The following is a 21,549-nucleotide window of genomic DNA, read 5'->3' as shown; positions in this document are numbered from 1 at the left end:
AATAAGGCTTTCTTTTGAGTTAGATGTGGTACACACCTGTAAATTCCAAGCAGAGGCAGGAAGAGTGCCACAGGTTTGAGGCTAGCCCAGGCTACATACTGAGACCCTGCCCAACTGTCCCTCCCTAAAACAACAAAAATATTTTTTTGAAACTTATTTCTTAATTTCAATACTTTTAAGCTTGCTGAAAGTGAGTATCTGATTTTTTTTTCTTTTAGAATGAAATATTGATTGACTCCTTAACACTCAGAAACTTTGTATTCACACAGGGTCTCATGTAGTTCAGGCTGGCCTCGAATTTGCTATTATCAAGGATGACCTTGAATCCCTGATCCTCTGGCCTCCTTCCACCTCACAATCCTGGGGTTGGAGGCATGTACCACCAAACCCCACTGACAAATTTGTTAGCTTCTCAGTTTAACAAGGTATTCAACATAACCAGTGGCTCCTTTTCTGAGTGACACAGTCCAGGCTCCTCAAAGAAAAAGATACCCTCAAACAACGACACTGTCTGACCCTCTGAATCCCCTGGGATTTGTGTCGTGAGTGGCCTTGACCTGAACCCCTCAGTGTTTCCAGACATGCTGGTGCAGAGTGGGCCTGGGCCCTGTGCCACCAGGTCAGGCTCTGTGGTGATTTCAGAGGCTTGGCTTATTTCAGAAAAAGCATGGCTAACTCTTTAACTGCTAGACATTTTCACCCTATACATTTCCCCAGAGGCTGGTTTTAGAATATAAGATCACTAAATAAAATATTTTGATTTTTTTTCTTTGTTAACTCTTGAGTATAGTTACCAAAAATTTAATGGGTAACTTTCATCCCGTGATTTGCCGTTAAAGGGCAGGCAGAGAGAGGTACACAGGGCAGTGTGCTCTGCTTGTATCCCAGTAGCCTGGACTAGATGCGACTATCCTTTGCTTACCTCCTCTTAGTACCCTCATCTCCACTCTAACCCAGTTAGTTACACACTTCTTTCTGCCCCCACAGTCTGTAGTGACCTGCTACCTCCAGTGTTTTATCTTTGGAGATAGAAAACCCAGAACTGATTAAATGGGTTTCTTTTTTTTTTTTAAATTTGGATATGTATGACAGATTTTAATTTAACTAGGTGTTACATTTTACTTAAAGCTTTTAGAGCAAGGTTTATTGAGGTAATTTTCTAACACATCCTTTTTGGCAAAACCACTCAACAACAGGACAAGACTTTGGGCTAGGAATATGGCTCAGAGTGAGGCCTTTGGGTGCAAGCATGAGGGCGGGAGCCAAGAACCTTAGTACCTACAGAGCAGCAGGGGGGTGTGCCGGGCCTGGGGTCTCTGCAGTGCCCTGGCTAGTTCAACTCTTGAAGGAATTCAGAGCTCTAAGTTCATGTGACACCCTGCCTGAGCAAAATAAGTCGGAGAGCCACTGAGGAAGACACCAGCCATGACCTTTGGTGCCGGAGCTTTTCCCCACACACGGCATGTATACACAGAAACACTGGATGAGAAACTGAAGTTTTATTCATGGTAACAGTAAACTCTTCTCTTCTAAAGGACTGGCCCCCCAAATACAAGTTTATTTCTACCTTCCTTTGAAAAATAGCAGATCAGGAGGATCAGGAGTTCAAGGCCAGCCTGGGTTAGCTGATACACTGTCTCAAAAAATTAACTTTGGGGCTGGAGAGATGGCTCCATGGTTAAGAACACTGGTTAATCTTCTAGAGGACCAGGGTCCAATTCCAAGCTCTTCTTTGACAGCTCACAACTGCAACTCTAGACCCAAGGGATCCATCACCCTATTCTGGCCTCCATGGGCACTGATGCACATGGTACACAGACATACATGTAAAACCCATACACCCTCCCCCCACCAAAAGAAAGAATAGATTGGTTAGAGGAGAAAGTACTAGTTGGAAATAACTATTCACTTTAGATGGAAAAACTTTATATAAATAAGATTTATCTATACAATGTGTATTTGTATGTATAAACAAAGGCTTTTTGTTGTTGTTGTTTTTCAAGATAGGGTTTCTCTGTGCATCCCTGGCTGTCCTGGAACTCACTTTGTAGACCAGACTAGCCTTGCCTACTTCTGCCTCCTGAGTGCTCAGATTAAAGACATGCACCACCACACTTGGCTAAACAAAGGCTTTTTAAAAAAGAAGACGGGCTGGGAAGCGGTGGTGCACGCCTTTAATCCCAGCACTCGGGAGGCAGATTTCTGTGAATTCGAGGCCAGCCTGGTCTACAGAGCGAGATCCAGGACAGGCACCAAAACTACACAGAGAAACCCTGTCTCAAAAAGCCAAAAAAAAAAAAAAAAAAAAAAAAAAGACAGGGCTTTGCTACGTAGACCAAGCTGGCCTTATACATGCAGCAATGCTCCTGCCTCAGCAGTTCTTGAGTATGCACCACCATGCCTTTAAAATGAGTATTTACAGTGCATATTAAACAACTTTTTGCACAAGCAATACTAGACAACAAGTGTTTTAAATAAGTTGTATTACTTTCAAGAGAAAAGACCATGAAGACAAAAGAATCCAACACATGTTAAATTAAAGGACGTTTTATTTATTGACAGATTAAAAAACCGTAACTCCCAGCAGTGCAAAATGTACTAGTGAACCCATGACAGAGAACTGGTGTTAATACACAATGTTTAAGCAATGCTACACGGGTTTTTGGCAAAGTGCTGTGCTGTTCTGTTCATTCCGTATAAAACTGACCATCTGTGACCCAATCAGTATAAAAAATGTATAAAAACAGAAAAACAATTAGATAGTGGCTCAAGAAAACAAGCTGCCATTTATGCATAGATTGATGTACAGTTTATATACCCTAACCAAAATGTCCCTTTACGTTTTCAAGTTGATGAGAGAAACAACTGTGCCCGTAAACACATTACAGAGGCACACAGTACAGCCGACAATACTTTTTCTCTAACCTGCCTTCAGAAGGCAAATGTGTTCACAATTTTACTAGAGGAAAGAAAGAAAGCCACTTCTTAAAAATAACACACAATTATTGACTAAAGTTCAAAGCTTCTGGAGGAAAACAAAACCACACACACACCCAAGGCCCCAAATACACACCTAACCTCACTAAGCACTGGTTTTTACAAGTTCACCTAGAAAACAATACTAAAACAGGAAAGTACAGAGCCAAACTCATTTAACAGAGACATTTTTCAATATCACAAGAAAACTTATCAATGATACACAGAACATCCACTTACTACATTGCCTTCCTCTGACTAGTGACTTCTCTTCCACATAAAGGATACTGTTGCCAGTGAGAAAAGACACTTCCTGGTGTCTCTCTGCACTTAAGCTGCTTGAATTGGTGTCACATTTCAAGAGAAACTGGCCTGTGACAAAGTGGACAACACTGTCATATGTATAGATTTGTTAAATAGACAAGCATTTGTGTCAAATTTCAACATTAGAATAAGTAGGTAGAGTTGCCATTTATAATGCATCAGAGGCCGATGGCGTGGAACTACCTAACTTTAAAGAATTTAAAACAAATAGTATCTATAAGCCTTATAAAATAAAAAGATAACTTCAAGGCAACAATAGAAACATAGTAGTATCTCAGTACAAGGAGCAGTCTCTTCATTGTCTCTAAAATAGAAAGAAAAAGGTAGAAACTTTCCCCACTAATCTACTTAAATGTGTCTTCTAGTTGTAGTCCTTCATTCTTAGTTTTTTCCAACTCAAAAAAAGAGAGAGAGAGAGAGTAGAGATGATAGTCTCCCTCGCTTTTCTGTCTGTTTGTTTGTCTTAAGAATATACAAAGACTGTATGCTTCTGTGAGGACAGCAAAACAGCAAAGCATCCAGATTTCAACGGAAGTGAAGACTAATAGCCAGTGTACAGATCTAAGAAGCAAAAACAACAGGCAGGCTTATGAGCCCTGGCAAGTTTTAGTAAACACTCTTCTCACTAGAACCAAAGAACGGATAAGACGGGGACGATCTGCATGGGAACTGGAAAAATATACACAAAGTTAATGAGTTTGGGATTTTCTTTTTTAACTTCCTGCAGTGGGAAGTAAAAATCCAATCTCCTTGCATCTCTGCACCTACTCAACCATACAAATACAAATAGCCGCAAGATAAATATGGCGAGCTAAGCATCTGCATACAGGGCAGAATATAACTCAGGAAATAGTAATTAACGGACTACACACTCTAAAATGCTTAACACAAAACACAAACTTTGAGGAATGTGGAGGTCCACTGTAAAAGCTAAAAAACATACTCCAGATGTATGGCAGATACACACCATGTATTCCAGACTTTCCAAGCAACATTCTAGGCTATCAGTTTGGAAATGGCCAGAGCTCCTAAACTCAGGAGTCTCACTCTGTTTTGTTTGCAGTGCTGGGGAGGACCTTCCACACACTAGGCAAGTGTTCCCCACTAAGCTACATCCCCACCTTTGGGGTCTTCTTACTGCCTGTACTTTCAGTAAAGTACACTGTAAACCACTAGTAGTTACAACAGCAAAATGATGATAATCAGTGAGTAATCAACTCAGAAAATGCATTTTGGCCATGTTTCAAAAAACATTTTGTTGTTGTTGTTTTTTGGTTTTTCGAGACAGGGTTTCTCTGTGTAGCTTTGTAGCCTGTCCTGGAACTCACTCTGTAGCCCAGGCTGGCCTCGAACTCACAGAGATCCGCCTGCCTCTGCCTCCCCAGTGCTGGGATTAAAGGTGTGCACCACCACCGCCCGGCCAAAAAACATTTAACAGGTTAACATTGTTCTTTGTTATTAGGCTTGTGTCTTACACACAGTAGTGGCCTGACAGAACATGTAATGACCAAGAATTTCAATTTTTCTTCAATTCTTACATGTGCCAATTTTAGACATAACTTTAGATTCTCACACAGGAACCACAGTGTGCTACCTACTGTAGGTGATGTGGTTGGTCATCTTAACCCTGAAGAAAAAAAAAATCCCAATAATTTATGTTTGCTGGTTATTAGGACCAAGGCAAAAACACTAGGCACAGACAAGGCAAATGAAGTCAGTAACTGAAAGAGATGTAAATGTACTTAAGGGATGAACAAATCTAAGGGAAAGTTGTTTAAAAACAACAACAACAACAAAACCACTGCAGTTTAATACACAAATCAGTTCACGCTAGCCAAACAAATTCTAATGGCTGAACTTCCGGCTTGTGAGACACAACTTGCATGTGACGTAAGGGGGTGGGAAAGGCTTACATGTATTTAGAAGCTTGTGTCCAGAAGATACATATCTGGTCTATTTTCAAGTTACCAGCATATGACCCTATAACAAACATGGTGTAAAACATGCAAACCTTCATGAAAACAAATAGTAACAAATGACTTCTCAGTTTGACAAACTTTACAGACTTGGCCCCTAATTAGAAAACAAATAAATAAAGGGGGAAGTCAGTATGGAAAGGTTTAAGGAAGGATGAGGAATCTAGATTCCTGTTCTAAGAGACATCCTGGCACTTGGTACAGCCAGTATAAGAAGACCCTTCACTGTCTAACTGCAGCTCTAAAAGCCTCGCCTTGTCAGAGGAGCACAGCTCTTCCCTGAAAGTCTCCCAAGGTTCCCTGCATCAATCTGCTACAGGGATAATACGTCACATAACAGTATGCTGCTTTTTTTTCCTTGAAATTATTTCATAAACAAGTGTTTAATTAGGGTTGCAGAGGAGATAGGGAAATGAGCTCTTTGATTATACAGGTAATGATATTACTCTCAGTAGAATGTGCTTTAAGCTGTAAATGGGTTTAATTTTCCAGAAAGTTGGTTGCAAGTGTGGATGGCTCATTAAAACCCATCAAAACTGCTTTTTAAAAGAAGTGACCAGTTAGAGGTAAGAAAATGGACTTTCCTCTATATCAAGTTAACTGGCCTGTGTGAGTGGAACCCTGCACCCTGGCCTCATTAGCACCAACCCTGAAGAATAATCACGGCAGAAAGTGTGCCACAGCCTCCTACCACTAGGTTCAATAGAAAGGCCCTGGAAATTCACACAAAGTTCAGTTCTGACAGCTCCACTTGCAATTAGTATGCAATCCTCACAACTCTGTGAGGGAGGTAAGTATTATTACTCCCCTGCTGTGGAGGAAACAGAGGCCAAAGTGGTTAAAGATTTTGTGAAGTTAAAAAATAAAAGCTCAAGGAAACCAATCCATCAGTCTTCACTTGGATGCGGTAAACGTGCCACCAGAAGTCCCGTCTCCCATGCTTTCCCCTTGGGAGGACAGGCTCCATGTCTGAGGAGTTACCTTGCTTAAGGGCAGACATGAGCATGCAGTCACCAAGTGCCTGGGCAAACACTTGTGCATTTCCAGCTGAACTGGCAGTTAAGACTCTAGACACCTCCAAATACTGACTGACCGCTCTGTGGGTTACCTACAGACAGATTGCAAATGTCATCTCACAGGTCTAATTTTCCCTTTGCATATGAGACAAGTGCTTTTGTCCATGACAGCTATAGTATCTGTACCATATTGTGGAGTCACATCAGAATTGTTGAATGCATTTGTTCACCAAAGTTAATGTACCTGAATTCCACAATAAACTGCAATGACCAATCTGGGAAAAAAAGAACCATACATACGGAATATGTCAAGTTTTCTTTCAGAAGTAAGTTCAGCCATTAATTCCATTATATCCATGGCAAAAATCACTTGTTAATGCTCATGTTAGTGTATAAAAATGTACTCATTATATACAGAAAAGACTTATCAAGTACTGGTCAATAAAGTATATGGCTGACCCTGAGAATAAATTTTTGCTTACACAAAAGATTAAATAATACAAAATTGATAGATGAAATTTGTAAGATATTACTCATATATACCTTACTATATTTAAAGACCTCCCCAAACACTGTAACTGTATTGATATGTTTCCAAAAATATTCTGAAAAGGTTATTTAAAAGTAATTGTCAGGAGCAAGGCATTATGTGATACAAAGCACAAAATATGGTTGTGATAGTGTCTAGACACACTGACACACTAGGCAGTTGGTCTTCAGTTGGCTGGAAGGAGACAGCATTTTCATTGTATGCACACACACATCCACATACATGGGCACAAATCCACGGAAACCAACATTCTCAGTAATTGTATTGGCGTGGGCAGGGCTGGTGAACCACCCAGCCACTGTGCTTCATCTGTCGAGTATGGCAATCCCTGGTAAGGTTCTGGCGACGAAGGCCATTTCTGTTCAGAGACTGTCTTTCACTCTGTCCTTTTATCCATTGGGAAGGGCGGAAGCTCCTAGGTTGTTCCAGAAATGCTGCCTGAGCAGCAAGAGCTGCAACACAGCAATGAATGTGCTCCCCCATTTCACTTTGGGCTTCCATTCTGAAACAGACCAAAGTGGAGTGTGTCAACAACTACTAAACAGGCTACTTCCTTAGGAATTTAGTTTTCTACATTTATTTGTCTCTGGTTGGGTAAGAACTTAGTGCCTCCTGGCTGATGGACAGATTTATATTTTGTGACGGTATTTGCTGCTAGTGGTAGAAGGGAGAAGCCAAATTTTTGTTTTTGCTTTTGCTTTTGAGATAGTGTCTTGTTATTGAGCCCAGGCCACCCTCAAATTCACCAACCTCCTGCCTCAGTTTCCACATTCTGGGATTACAAATGTGTGTCATAGCTCCTAGGTGAAAAGAACTTTTAATAGGAATGTAGCATATAATCCAGAGGTGGCTAAATGGGCTGTATATTAAAACTGTGCTCCATACTCTGAGTGAATTTAATACGGTTCTCCAGGAGGAGAACTGATGTCTACTGAACATCTGCGGTTTGGTTAGTTATCTAAGGTAGAGTCTCATGCAGATCAGGATAGCCTCAGATTTGCCATGTAGGCAACACTGGCCTTAAATTACTGATCCTCCTGCCTCAACTTTTCAAGTGCTAGAATTACAGTGTGAGTCACCACACCCAACTTTTAGCTGTTTAGAAGATGATATCTATTTCAGTCTTACTATAATATTAAAATAAAATATAATTCTCAAATTTGACTGATCAAAAAGCATTTACATCAACAGCACCCAGCACCTTCACAGATGATTTCTGGCTACAAGTAAAATGTCCTAGGTAGCATATGAATCAGCATTTCATAGAAATGTATATAAGGACATTCCTTCAACTTTTTTTATTTATACCACAGGAGGGCATATTTTGGAATGGCATTTACACAACATGTATATTGGAACATGGTTGTATACATTAATAACAAAGTTAATTTTCTGCAGTGCTGTGTATTGATCTCAGGCCTCTTGCATAATTGATAAATGCTTGACAGGTGAGCAACATTCCCAGTACAACTGTAACGATGAGGATGAGGACTGAGGGTCTCTAACACAGGCTGGCTTCAAGCTCCCAATGTATCCAGGAGTGACCTTGAACTTCTGATCCTCCCACCTTTATTTCTCCAGGGCTAGGTTTACAGGTGTGCATCACCAAGTCCAGTTTATTCACTGGCAACTGAACCCAGGTTTTCTTGTGCACCAGACAAGAACTCTACAAACTGAGCTATATCCCAGTTTGAGTTTTAAGATTTTTACCAGTTATTCAGGAAGGCAGTTACATATTTTACCTAAAACGGCGGGAGGAAACGAACTAAAACAGATCCCATTAAGAAATTAACAGAGGGTTGGGTGGCAGTATAGCTCAATGGTAGAGTGCTTGTCTAGTACGTACAAGGCTTGATCCCTAGCACTAGGGAACAACAAAAAAAGAAGCAAATGGAAAGAAGCTACTATAAACACAATGATTTTTAGAAGGCAGGCATTTGGGTTCCTGGTCTCCCTGCTTAGACTGATAACACAGATCATACAGTCTCAAAATGAATATACTTACTCTGTGCCCATGAGTCTTATAAGCAGCTTTTCCTGGCCCTACAAATGTTAAATGGTGAACTATTAAATCACTAGTAAGATTTAAAATGCCATTTTAATTTTACTACTAGGACATGGTCATTTTTCTTTATTAAGACTGATTTACTATGGGCAATTGAAGACATTACTTAAAATTATGGTATCATAAACATTCACAAACAATGTTTATAAAGGCTAAGATGCAATAAAATGTACACTCTAAAGCCATTATAAGTACTTAGCATCATACTCATGTGGTTTATACTTATATCCCTGAGGACAGACAGAATGGAAGTAATATTGAAAAACATGGTTTATTGCTTGCTTGGAAAGCAGACTGTTTGCTACATAAATAGTCTTGCCTTTTTGGTAACACCTAATTCTACCTTGATTTAGAAATACAAAAACACACTTCTTTTTGAGACAGGGATCTCACTATGTATTCCAAGCTGCCCTTGAACTACTGTTCCTCCTATCTCACCCTCCTAAATGCTACAAGCATGTCACCATGGTTGGCCTTTGATAATTCATTTATGAAAAGTATCTGTTGATCCTACATGTCAATATGTGTGATACAGGAATGCAAATCCAATTCCTTGTGGCATCTGATATCAAACACTTAACCCCTAAATACAGGGGTTAAGTGGATATTAAGTTGGATAAAGATGATGGTTCAGATAAAGCTGAAATACTCTAGAGCTAGGCTCTTCAGGGGAAGATTAAAGTATGATTTGGTAAGAAGATGAAGTGAAAATTTGGTAAAACACGATGGTGAGTATCATGTCTAATAAAATAGTATAGAATCCATTGGATTCAAAGTAAAGGTGACAGGTACTGAAATGAGCCTATACAGTAACAACAACTTAGGACATGCCCAGGGTGTTAATAGTATTCCTCTGTGGGTCATGAGGGATGCCATTTCAAATTTTGAAATTTCTGCATATTTAAATTTTTGGCAAAGTATGCTATAACATTACTTTGCGAAACTGCCAATTACATACATGTGTACTTTAAAAATTTCAAATGCCAATAAATAAACTTAGAGTGACCATATCAGATTAATCATGTTAGATTCTTTTCTTGAAAAAAATTTTTTTTGAGATTTTACTTATTTCTATTTTGTGTGTATGAATGTTTTGGTTGCATGTAAATAAATCTGTGCACCATGTGCCTGTAGTACCCATAAAGGCCAGAAGATGGCGTCATCCCCAGGGCCTGGAGTTACAGTTAGGAGCTGCAATATGGATGCTGGAAATTGAATTTGGGTCATCTCAAAGAGCAGACAGTACTCTTAACAACTGAGCCATCTCTCTAGCCCCTAGTCATTCTTGGGTGGATTCTTCAGAGATGCAATCAAAATCAGTAGGGAAGAATTTTTAAGAACTGAAGAAATCTGCTTAAAGCCAATGTAAAGCAATTAAATCACCACCACCTCCAAACAAATTATATTTTAAATGTTTGTTGGGATGCTGAAAAACACTTAACTCAGCAAAGTTATGGCTTTCAAAATTGTGCCACTTGAAGTCCCAGTTTATGCCTGGTATTACGTAACTGTAATAAGAACATGATTTTTGATTTGGTACAAGAGGAAATGTATTTAGCCTTGCTAAAGTGCATCTGTAGTATTGAGACTTGGGAGAGTAGCAACTCTGGAAAGCTTAACGTTGCTTGGGTTTAGTTATTACTCCATAGATGGGAAACAAGCTATATACAGTGGGCCAGTGGAGTCATGGCCTGAACTATCCAAAAGGAGCCCTTTGGATGACAGTGAAGTACTCCAAAGAATCCAGAGAAGGCGTAAGTCAGGGACAATCCTCACAATGTGGTCTGCTATTACAGGCATGTTCCACTGACATGCATGACTGACGGGCCAGGCTCTAAGCGAGTGAGATGGAGAGGTGGGAATCGTCTCAGATGTACTGCTGAAAATGTTATCTTGATAAAGGCCACAGAGTATCTGGAAGGTTGATTTGTGACACACTAATCTTGACTGACTTCTCTTCCCTGAGCTTACTGGGCCCTCAACTCTCCATTTTGGACTGCCATATAACAACATCACTGCAGTGTGAAATCTGAAGACAACCCTTGGAACAAATACTTGGATTTTCTAGGTTAAGCAGCATTTAAGGTGGTTTAGCTAAGGTATGTGGAAGAAAATAAATTTTTGAGACATATTTTAGGTGAATTTGATACCCTAAATAATTGAGTCTATAATATACCAGAATTATATTCTAATATACTTATCAGAAATACTAGTCTTTTTTAATTTTCCTTCAGTAGCATAATTTTGTAAGTGAGATAGTTCTCTTTTATACAACTGAGCCATGCTATAATTAATAACCTTATAAAACTCAATCCTGACCTGCATGCTGCAATTATAGCCTTGCCCATGTTACTTAAGTAAATCTCTAACACAATTACTTTTTTATCTTCCAAAGCCTTAGCTTTGTACTGTGCAGAAATAAACTTTTTGCTTAGCAGACTGCCGTGCAGAGACTAGGAAGTGCTTGCAACATACCTGGGGCTGCTCAAGTTGTAGTCCTCATTCCCACAGCTGGCCTCACTGAGACCAGGGCAGGGGTTGTGAACAGCGTACACAGACATGCTGGGATGTTCAATGAGAAGGTTTTCCATAGGACTTGTTTCCACCTTGATAGTGGCTAATCCACCTGCTGTAAAACATGGGGGAGGGGTGATGAACCAGCTCTCCTCCATTGGGCAGGACTCAAACTGGAGGAAGCAGGAGTCACTGGTATCAGCCAAACACTCCAGAGATGCAGGTAAACAGGAGAAGACTGATGTGTGCTCTGCTGGGGAATCTTCACTGACGTCATCATCTTCCTCCTCTTCCTCGGCTGAGAAACCAGTGCAAGTGTCTAGATTGTGACCCACATTGCACAGGGGAGGAGAAGCAGTCAGTTGTGGCAGAGTCATCCAAGTTCACAACAGAAGGAAGGACAATACTATATTAGAAGATGCTTACAAAGGCAAGTTTTGCTTGTAACAATTATAAATTCATTTCCACCCTGTCTATGTATAGTTATACTGGCACTAAGGAATGGCTTTAGGACTTTATATTCTGGCAGATAAACACAGTATGAGCCCCGTGGGTTCCTGTTGCCCGTGAGGATTTCCCATTAAAGCGCCTCTGCTTGCACCAGGCTTTGGGAGTTGCAAAACTGGAAAGTGTGACGTCAGTCAGTTTTACTGACTGGATTGTCTGGCACAAAATGTTTCCTGAAAGTTTTTGGAATGTCCTTATTTATTTACTCTTAAACCTTAAAAGTTACATGTAAGAGTTCACACATTCTTTGTATATATGTACACATCCATGTTTGAGTGCACACGAGGGTGTGTGTGTGTGTGTGTGTGTGTGTGTGTGTGTGTGTGTGGAGAGAAGCACTCTAGTGCTTGAGCCAGGTGTGGTGGGGTGTGTCTATAATCCTAGTGAGTGGGCAATGAAGGCAGGAGGACCAAGAGTTTAAGGTTAGCCTTAGCTACATAGCTTAGCTTGCTGGATGCCACTTGTGTTGTGATGATTAATTGTTGAGTACACCTTACCTATGAAGTCAACAAGAATCCATTCATCATCTTCTTTCTCACTAAATTCTGGTTCTTGGTTGGAAGTAGCAACTTCACCTACAAACATTTTGTTCAGTCTCTGAAACATTGTTAAGGCAAGATTGAGACTTTGGCTGGAAAACTTGATAGCTGAGATTTCAAAACCCTGTCTTCAGTTGGCCTGATGGCACAGGCAGGAGATTAAAGTGCAGTGTTTCTCCAACTTAGGTGAAGAACAAGAGTCGTCATCCCTAAAATAAAACAGAAAGTTATTTATTTGTATTTGTTGTGAGGGTTTTTGAGACAAGGTTGGCCTTGACTCCTAATCCTCTCGCTTCTACCATGGTGCCAGGTGCTCATCCTCCCCACCCCATTATCCTGCTGTTTTGTGTTCTTCGTGTATTTCATATTTGAAATCTTTAAGAATAGCATAGTTTAGCTTTGGAAACAACTAATACTGGCATGGGGAAATTCACACTGTAGAAACCTAACTGCAAGACCTGGGGCTGGTAACACGATTCTCTGTGGGGTGGTTCAGGAATCAGTGTGTATATGGGACTCAAATCCTGGTTTCCCCCTTTCACTTTACAGCTTAGGCAGATGGGCTGGAGGGATAGATATGGTTAAGATCACTGGTGGTTCTTGCAGTTCAGTTTCCAGCACCCACCTGGTAGTTCACAACTCTGGTGGTTAGAATGAAAATGGCCCCCCAGGCTCATAGGGACTGCCTATTGGGAGGTATGGCCTTGTTGGAAGAAGTATGTCACTGGGGCCTGCTGTGAGGTCTCAGAAGCTCAAGTCAGGCCTAGTGTAGCTCTCATTCTTTTCCTGCTGCCTGCAGATCCAGATGTAGAGCTCTTAGCTACCTCTCCATCACCATGTCTGCCTACATGCCACTGTGCTTCCCACCATGATGAAAATGGACTGAACCTTTGAACTGTAAGTCACCACCTCAATGAAATATTTTCCTTTATAAGAGTTGCATAGTCGGTGTCTTCACAGCAATAGAAACCCTAATTAAGACAACAACCATCTGTAACTCCAGTTCCAGGGGATCTGACACCCTCTTCTGACATTAGAGGGTACCAGCATATACACAGTACATATACATACATGCAGGCAAAACACGTACACATATAAAATAAATAAACTTTAAAACACAGAAACTTAGGAAGATGATGAGTGAGGCAGCTCCATGGTAAAGGCACTTGCTTCTGAGTCTAGGATGTAAATTTGATCTCCACCGGTAGAAGGAAAGAAGCAACTTACACGGGTGATGCTCCCACCTCCACCCATGTGACACTGACACACACACACACACACACACACACTGTCTTTAAAAAGACTTAGGAAGTTACAGTTTCAGTTGGTTATGGCTCCTACCTCAGGTAGTTCTGGTGAGTTCTAAATAGGAAACCCAGCTTGTTTTATCTAAGCACAGAGTTACAGATATAAGTGCCCATATTTATCTGGCTACCAATAGCACAGTAAACGGAAAACACATCAAGAAGCATTTTTAGTTTTTTCCTCGAGATTATCCTTCTTTGCTACCTCCTACCAGCTCTGAAGCCACTCGGTCCCTTGTCCAAACTACCAGCAAGTTCTGTGGACTCCGGCTACACAAATAGCCTAAATCTACTTGCTATTCGTAACTCTCATTCTACTCCAGGCCAACAACATTCCCTGATCTACTCTTGTTAAGTGAGATTATACAGGCAGCATGCTTGGCAAGAGTCTTGACACAAAGTTCTCTGGATAGGGCAATTGTTATCCTACAAATAGTGAGTACCTACTATGTATAAGGCATAGTGCTGAGCACAGGGGAACCAGCAGTGAACAAGAACCACACAGGAAGTGAAATAGTGCAGTTACTGAGGTAGCAGAAAGAATTACCAGATGGTCCTCAGACCTCCCTGGTGCAGCTCTCCAGTAAGTAACACTGGATAGCTGAGAAATCCGCAGTGGAGAAGGAGCCAACAGACACTATGGAAGCCTACGTAAGTGAGAGCATGGCATTGCCCAGATGGCTCAACATCCAGACAGAGGGTCAAAGAACAAGCTGGGGACCATTTCCTGCAGGACCTTATAGGGAAGAAATTAAAAGAGAAACCCGCCGGACGGTGGTGGCACACACCTTTAATCCCAGCACTCGGGAGGCAGAGCCAGGCGGATCTTTGTGAGTTCGAGGCCAGCCTGGGCTACAGAGTGAGATCCAGGACAACCAGCGCTACACAGAGAAACCCTGTCTCGAAAAACCAAAAAAAAAAAAAAAAAAAAAAGAAAAAGAAAAGAAAAGAAAAAGAAGAGAAACCCAGGCATGGAAATACTATCTGTAACCACAGCACTTGACAGACTGACAAGAGGATCCATATTCCTTGGCCAGTTTGGGGTACATAGTGAAATCCTATTTTTAAATAAATAAGTAAAAGGGGTATCGTCAGGAAGAGCCAGATTCTGGATAAGTTGAGTCATGGTGGGACCATTTAGAGGGCAGGGATACCACACAAAGTACAGGATGGATGCTACTGTGCTGAGTTAGGGGGAGTGCATGGTGACACAGCTAGAGATGTTGGGCAGTAGAACACAAGTTTGGGGGTGTGGTTCAGCTGGCAGTACAAATGTAGGAGCTGTCAATGCAGGAGGAATGACAACTGGCGCTTGTCTTTTTTTTTTTTTTTTGTCAACAGCTTTAGCCCAGGTTGCCTTGGAACTCAGTGATCTTTCTGCACCAGCTAGCTAGGATTGCATACATGAGATACAAAGCCCAGCTCACCTTCAAAATCATTTTCACTTAAGGGAATAGTTGACTTCTGCTAACAACGTGGTGCCATTCTCTATGTATAGAACAGACTGCCACAACTATCTGGCACACAAAGGTAAAACATCTCAAACAAATGACATTAAGACACTGTGGTTGTAATGCACCATCCTCAACCATTAATTATTAAATGTGGGTAAACAGGAAATGTCACTTGCATAACCAGTTTTCTTGAAACCTTCTGGGAAACAGCATGCTCACATCGTGAGGGCTGCATGCTAAAAGGAGAAATTAATAGAAAAGGTAGACTGTGCAGTCTGCCTGAAACCAAAGGATGAGTCCTTGAGGTTGGGTGCATGTGAAGGGTTTTGAGCACGTAAGGGGGACTAAAGATACATTTTCAAGCATTTCCAATGTCTCTTCAGTTATGAGGGCAGACAACAGCCCAAGCATAGCTGTGCTGCAGGAGCTTAGAGAGCCCTCACCATTGTCCCGAGTATAAGGCTCACTAGAGCTGCTGCAGAGTGGGGAGAACTTCACAGGGGGCCTCTTCAGTCACCCCGAGTGAGAGCCTTGTCCTCCACTTACCTGGGGATAAGGCACTGGGACTTAGGCCTTATCAGTGGCTACAAGCCACAAAATGTGGGTGGGTCAAGGCTACTGGAGCAGCTGCAATCTGCCCCCTTTGGCTACAGCCAAACGCAGAGAGGTCGGCTAAGCCTGTAGTATCTGGACTCTGCCACAGACAGGCTATTCCTGAAGATCTGTGAGACACAGCACAAGTCACATGCTTGTTGTCTTGACGTCACATTTCTCTCCAGGGACCAGCAATGGGAGGTAAACAACTTGTCTTCCGCTCATGGAGTCACTGCTGGTATTCACACGACACACCTGGGAGCCTTGAGAAGGACTCAGAATTTAGTCCTGGGAAGAAGTGAGGGTGCTAGTCTAGGATCCAGTAGGGGAACCTCTGGCACTACCATGGGTGGCTGGAACTGTGTGAATTAACCCTTGTGAGCCTCAGTCTCCCTGAGAAAAACAGGAGGAATGGACAGGATTGCCTCCACAAGGGTCCACAACTAATACAATCATAATGTGAAGATGCTCTAACTGTATATGAGGCTTTCTGGCCCTACCTTCTGTAGGTATTGCCAGGGACAACCAGGTGCTAGATAGTGGAACCCTGGACACCAAACTCCATCAAGGCTACCACCAAATATATCAGATAAACCATCCTATGTATTTTACTTCTGTGACCAAGACACTGAATTTTAACTTTTTTTTTTTTTTTTTTTTTTTTTCAGTTTTTCGAGACAGCGTTTCTCTGTGTAGCTTTGCACCTTTCCTGGAACTCACTCTGTAGCCCAGGCTGGCCTCGAACTCACAGAGATCCACCTGCCTCTGCCTCCTGAGTGCTGGAATTTTAACTTTTAAAACTTCTGGTGGGTAAAAAAAAAGATTTTTAACTTTGGGGGGAGGGGGTATTTTTTTCTTTCTTTCTTTTCAAGACAGGGTCTCACTATGTAGCTCTGGCTGTCCTGGAACTCAGTATGTAGACGAGACTGGCCTTGAACTCACAGAGATCTGTCTGGCTTCTGCCTCCCAAGTGCTGGGATTAAAGGTGCCACCATCTCCCAGGTAAGATTTTTAGTTGTTATTATGTGTGTCCAGAAAGCCAGAGGTGTCGGATCCTCCTGGAGCTGGAGTTGCAGGCAGTGGGCAGTCACCCTGTGGGTCCTAGTAATCAGACTCTGGTCCTCGGGAAGAACAGTATGCTCTTAAAAGCTAAACTGTCTTGCTAGTCCCTCATTTTTTTTTTTTTTTTTAAGAGTGGGCTTTACTATGTATGTAGCCCTAGGTAGCCTGGAACTTTCGATGTAGACCAGGTTAGCCTCAAACACACAGGAGACCCACCTATCTCTGCCTCCCCAGTCCTGAGATTAAAGGTATACACACCATACCCATTACAAATTTTGAATTTTTTTTTTTTTTGTTTTTTGTTTTTTGAGACAGGGTTTCTCTGTGTAGCTTTGCGCCTTTTCCTGGATCTCGCTCTGTAGACCAGGCTGGCCTCGAACTCACAAAGATCCACCTGCCTCTGCCTCCCGAGTGCTGGGATTAAAGGCGTGCGCCACCACCGCCCAGCACAAATTTTAAATTTTAACCCACTTAAATAAACTGATATTTGAGTCAAACTGCAGAAAACTTTCAGTTATGTCTAGAACGAATACCATATGTGAGCCTCCTTTTTCAACTGTAAACTCTGGTAACTAAAAGCAAAGTCAGGCAGGGAGTATTCTAGCTTTTGCCAGCCAGCTTCTCCTTTGTATCCTTAGTAAGCTATTCTTCGTTTGTTTGTTTTTCGAGACAGCGGTTTCTCTGTGTAGTTCTGGCTGTCCTAGAACTCACTCTGTAGACCAGGCTGGCCTCAAATTCACAGAGATCCACCTGCCTCTGCGTCCCGAGTGCTGGGATTAGAGGTGTGCCACCATCACCCAGCTCAGTAAACTATTCATAAAGCAAAAATCTAAATATAGTTTAAGTATTTCCAGTGAGGACTTTGCATCTGACTATGCTACTCATATAAGGTATACACTGGAATGTACTTGAAAGATTTTTGTACTGAAAACATTATCTCAATAATTTTACATCAATTACATGTTAGTGTAATGATGTTTTGATAGTTATGGTTAAATAAATTATGCTAATAAAATTAATTTCATTTTTCCCTTCACTTAAACATAGCTACTAGACAGTGGTGGCGCACACCTTTTAATCCCAGCACTCGAGAGGCAGAGCCAGGTGGATCTCTGTTAGTTCGAGGCCAGCCTGGGCTACCAAGTGAGTTCCAGGAGAGGCTCCAAAGCTACACAGAGAAACCCTTTCTCGAAAAACCAAAATAAATAAATAAATAGATAGATAAATAAAATTTAAAAAAAAGAAAATTTAAACATCCACGTAGGACAGTGCTGTTGTAAAAAAAAGAAAAAAAAATTTTTTCCTAGGGGCTAACGAGATATGTAGGCAGTTAAGAGTGTAAGTTTTCCAAAACTTAACGTCCTATCCTCCCACCGATGACCCAGAGAATGTCCTTCATAATTGTCACTATTCTTTTTACCTTAACACCTACCAGAGATGTTAGCTCCCGAGGAGAGCAGGTTCTATGTGGAGACAAGTAGAAAAAGCAGGACTTTAGAGTTTCCCCTTACAGTCAGTGACACATTTATAAAATCTATAATGGAAGTTCCAGAGAAAACATGAATCCCCAAGAGGACAGACTGACAAATATAGCTGTGGAATTTAGTGAAGAGGCCAGAGAAGCTGGAGGAGGCAGCCTGCTGCTCTGAGCTACTTGGAAGCCTCTGGGTAGGGAAGAAACAAATTATCTGGGCCCAAGTATTGATCAAGGCAGATTTACCCATTGCTGCTTGCCTGCTTTAAAATACCTCCATCCTCATTCCAAAAATGGTATCTTTTTCTTAATAAGATGGACAAAACCACATCATAGAAGTTGAGAAAATGGGGGTGGATCTAGTCCACCACCTTGTTCAGTCATTGCTAGCATTGGCCCTGGTTCTTTTAGGTCCCTCCCCCCCCCCCCCCCCCCCCCCGGCATAATTTAAAAAAAAGTCATCTTTGTTTTGTTTTGTTTTTTGAGACAGAGTTTCTCTGTGTTAACAGCCCTGGCTGTCCTGGAACTCACTCTGTATACCAGCCTGGCTGCCAACTCAGGGACGTCTGCCTGCCTCTGCCTCCCAAGTGCTGGCCTTAAAGGTGTTCGCCACTGCCATCCTGCAAGTCATTATGTTTTTAATTTAACATTTTCTCCTGTTTTTCACATCATATGAGTAGAAACTGTTTTGTGGGCAGAGAAAGTGGCTGAGTTTACTTTTGGGTAAGAATATTCTCCTTTGAGAACTTAGAGTGGAGCTCTTAGCTTGTAAGATCTTGCTGGCATGCCTTTCTCATTTTTGAGATGCATTCTCGGGGAAAGAGTATGGTGTGAACTTAACTGCTGGTTTTTGAATTTGGTCCTTCTACAGCATGTGAGGATTAGGTATTTACATGCCTCTTGCTGCTTCCGTTTTCCCATCCTTAACATGAGAATGACAGCTACCCGCTTCTCGGGCATTTCACAGTAGCAGCCTGGTGAATAGCAGGCAGGCTCACAGGGAAACTGAGCAGGTCAGTTAGCATCTTTGGGTCTGGAGTTTTTTCCTCTAAAGGCCCGTAGGACTAACTAGTCTTATACTAGTTAACTAGAATTACAATTTGCAGAATGTTTTATGGTATGTGATAGGCAGTTGAAATATTTGTCTTGTGATGAAGAAACCGAGCCCCAGAAATGAAAATCACTTGCTCAAAAGCAAGAGAGCTGGTATCCAGAGGCAGCAGCAGGGTAGGAATCCTTCCAGCCCGGTGCCTTTTCCCTGTACTTGATCTCCAGCTCCTGTCTGTTTCTAAAAACTTCAGACACTTTTCAGTTGTTTCGGCTGCCAGCAGGCGGCTCCAAAAACATTTACAAATTAACAACAACAACAAAAGCACCCACAAGTTCGAAGAGTGCAGTTGTGGCTCCTTGGCAGTTTTGAAATACTAGCTGGCTAAACATATCAGTGGAAAGCATCCTAAAACTATTTCTCTGGGGCCAGCAGGGTAGCTCTGCAAGCATCTGCTGGCAAGCCTGACGCCGGAGTTGGATCCCCAGAATCTACATGGTGGAAGGAGAGACCTACTAGTTCAGAAAAACAAAGACGCTAACACAAGTGTCTGCTCTTTTGGTCTGAGACAGGGGCTGGCCTTGAACTCCTGATTCTCACACCTCCACCTTCCCAGCACTGGAATTACAGGTGTGGGCCACCAAGCCTTGGCTTTGGTTCAAGTAATTTAAAAACCAATTTTGAACTAAAAAAAAAAAAAAAAAAAAAACCCACCAAGCCAAGAACGTGGTCTTGGCTCGTTCCACCTCGACTCTGTCTATTTAGCTAATTACAAGGAGATTATTCCCCTGTGGACTCATCGCCTCCTGTCCCGAAGTCTGAAGACAGTGGGCAGAGAGCAGTTTAGGTTGGTAATTCACTGCTTGTTAAGCTTGACTTGAAAGCAGCCATTCTCAAGAGAAATACACCAGGAAGCAGAAAAGAATACAAGACTGGAGGAGAAAACAAAAGAGACCTTGATCACAAAAATTAGGCCATGGTTTCCAGCAGGGCCTTTGAAAATTATAGTTTCAAATGATAGTGGCTGAGACTGAAAAGGCCCTGGTGTTTTTCACACTTGCCAATGAAAAGTATTACAATCACCAAGCATGTGATTTCGGGATCTTGGACATCTGTAATGATGTCGGTTCAAAGACCCAAGAGTCACACCAACTCCTCTCTTTAAAACTACTAAGCATTCTGAAGGGCTCTTTCAGCCAGGACCGCCCAAGTCCTTAGGAGTTACAGGTGGAAAGGGGTTCCTTCTCCCTTAATCTACTCTGAACTTTTACACGGAGTAAACGTACCATGAAAATAGACGCAAAAAGGAGGAACTGCACGTGAAATCCCTCTGCAAATAGTACACACCGTTTCCTTTTAATTGGCTGTGTGGCCATAAAATTACTTAATCTCCCTGTGCCTCCAAGTTTCCTCCGTTTAAGTAAGCAAAGCTGGCCTCACGGGGCGGTCGCGACGGTCTGAGATGAAGTGTTCAGAGGCCACAGCAGTCCCGGCACACCCCAAGTGCCAGCGACCGAACTGACCGGGACCGAAGGACGGGAAGCGCTCTCCCCACAGGTGCGGGCTCGGGGATGCGCGAGGTCAGGAGGGGCCGGGGCGGGTCTCGGGGTAACGGAGCGGGCTTCCCGTCACCTGCCGGTCCCCGGGGTCGCCGTGTGCGTCCCCCAGGGGGGGGGCGGTGGGGAAGGCAGGGAGCGGGCTCCCCTCCGCCGCCCGCACTTACGTGAGCCGAGCGGAGCGGCGGGCCGGCGGGCGGGCGCTGAGGTAGCTGCGGCGGGCCGGCTCCTGCGTTGCGGCGGCTGCGCTGCGGCGGCTGCCCTGGCGGCCGCCGGCCCGTCCGGGTCCTTTTGTTGTTGTGCAGCTCTGGGAACAGCTGATCGGTTCCCGGCCCCGCCCCGAGCCGCGCCAGCCCCGGGCCGACCAATGGGCTGCGCGGGGGCCCCCCGGGGCCGTTCTGCGAGAGGTTGTCACTAACGCACGTGACCTGGCATCCGGCCCGCGGCGCGCCCCGGCAGAAACAAGCCCGGGCAACAAAGCGGGAGCCCGGGCTCTCGGGGCGAGTGGAGGAGGGGAGAGAGCGGGGGCCGGGGAGTGGCGGAGATGGGAGGCAGCGAGGGGGAGAGCCCGACCCCCAGCCGCTTTGGTG

The 21,549-nt window shown here is 42.9% G+C and overlaps 1 protein-coding gene across 3 annotated transcripts; it reads right to left on the bottom strand.

Annotated features, from left to right (window-relative positions):
* Positions 1–6,658: 6,658 nt before the first annotated feature.
* On the bottom strand, positions 6,659–21,210 carry Tp53inp1 (tumor protein p53 inducible nuclear protein 1). Of its 3 annotated transcripts, XM_059253842.1 has the most exons (5): positions 21,127–21,210; positions 12,426–12,676; positions 11,383–11,740; positions 8,848–8,885; positions 7,234–7,344 (listed from the first exon to the last, which is right to left on the bottom strand). In XM_059253842.1, the coding sequence occupies exons 2-4, from the start codon at positions 12,532–12,534 to the stop codon at positions 8,864–8,866; spliced, it is 489 nt and encodes a 162-aa protein (XP_059109825.1). In that variant the 5' UTR covers positions 12,535–12,676; positions 21,127–21,210; the 3' UTR covers positions 7,234–7,344; positions 8,848–8,863. The 3 variants fall into 3 exon arrangements, with proteins under 3 accessions (XP_059109823.1, XP_059109824.1, XP_059109825.1); XM_059253840.1 differs by lacking the exon at positions 8,848–8,885 and having other exon boundaries at positions 6,659–7,344; XM_059253841.1 differs by lacking the exons at positions 8,848–8,885; positions 21,127–21,210 and adding an exon at positions 20,690–20,950 and having other exon boundaries at positions 6,659–7,344.
* Between the last annotated feature and the right edge of the window lie 339 nt (positions 21,211–21,549).

The sequence above is a fragment of the Peromyscus eremicus genome, chromosome 2 (assembly GCF_949786415.1).
Source record: "Peromyscus eremicus chromosome 2, PerEre_H2_v1, whole genome shotgun sequence".
Lineage (NCBI taxonomy): Eukaryota > Metazoa > Chordata > Mammalia > Rodentia > Cricetidae > Peromyscus > Peromyscus eremicus.
Note: the sequence above shows the minus strand (reverse complement) of the source record. Positions and strands in the feature narration are given on the sequence as shown.

Bases quoted from the DNA above. Each gene is read 5' to 3' on its own strand.
- Tp53inp1 (XM_059253840.1), bottom strand. From the start codon at position 12,534: ATGTTTCAGAGACTGAACAAAATGTTTGTAGGTGAAGTTGCTACTTCC. The intron at 11,741-12,425 runs GTAAGGTGTACT...GTCACAATCTAG, and splicing joins GATTCTTGTTGACTTCATAG to ACACTTGCACTGGTTTCTCA. The intron at 7,345-11,382 runs GTATGTTGCAAG...GGTCTGTTTCAG, and splicing joins TACAACTTGAGCAGCCCCAG to AATGGAAGCCCAAAGTGAAA.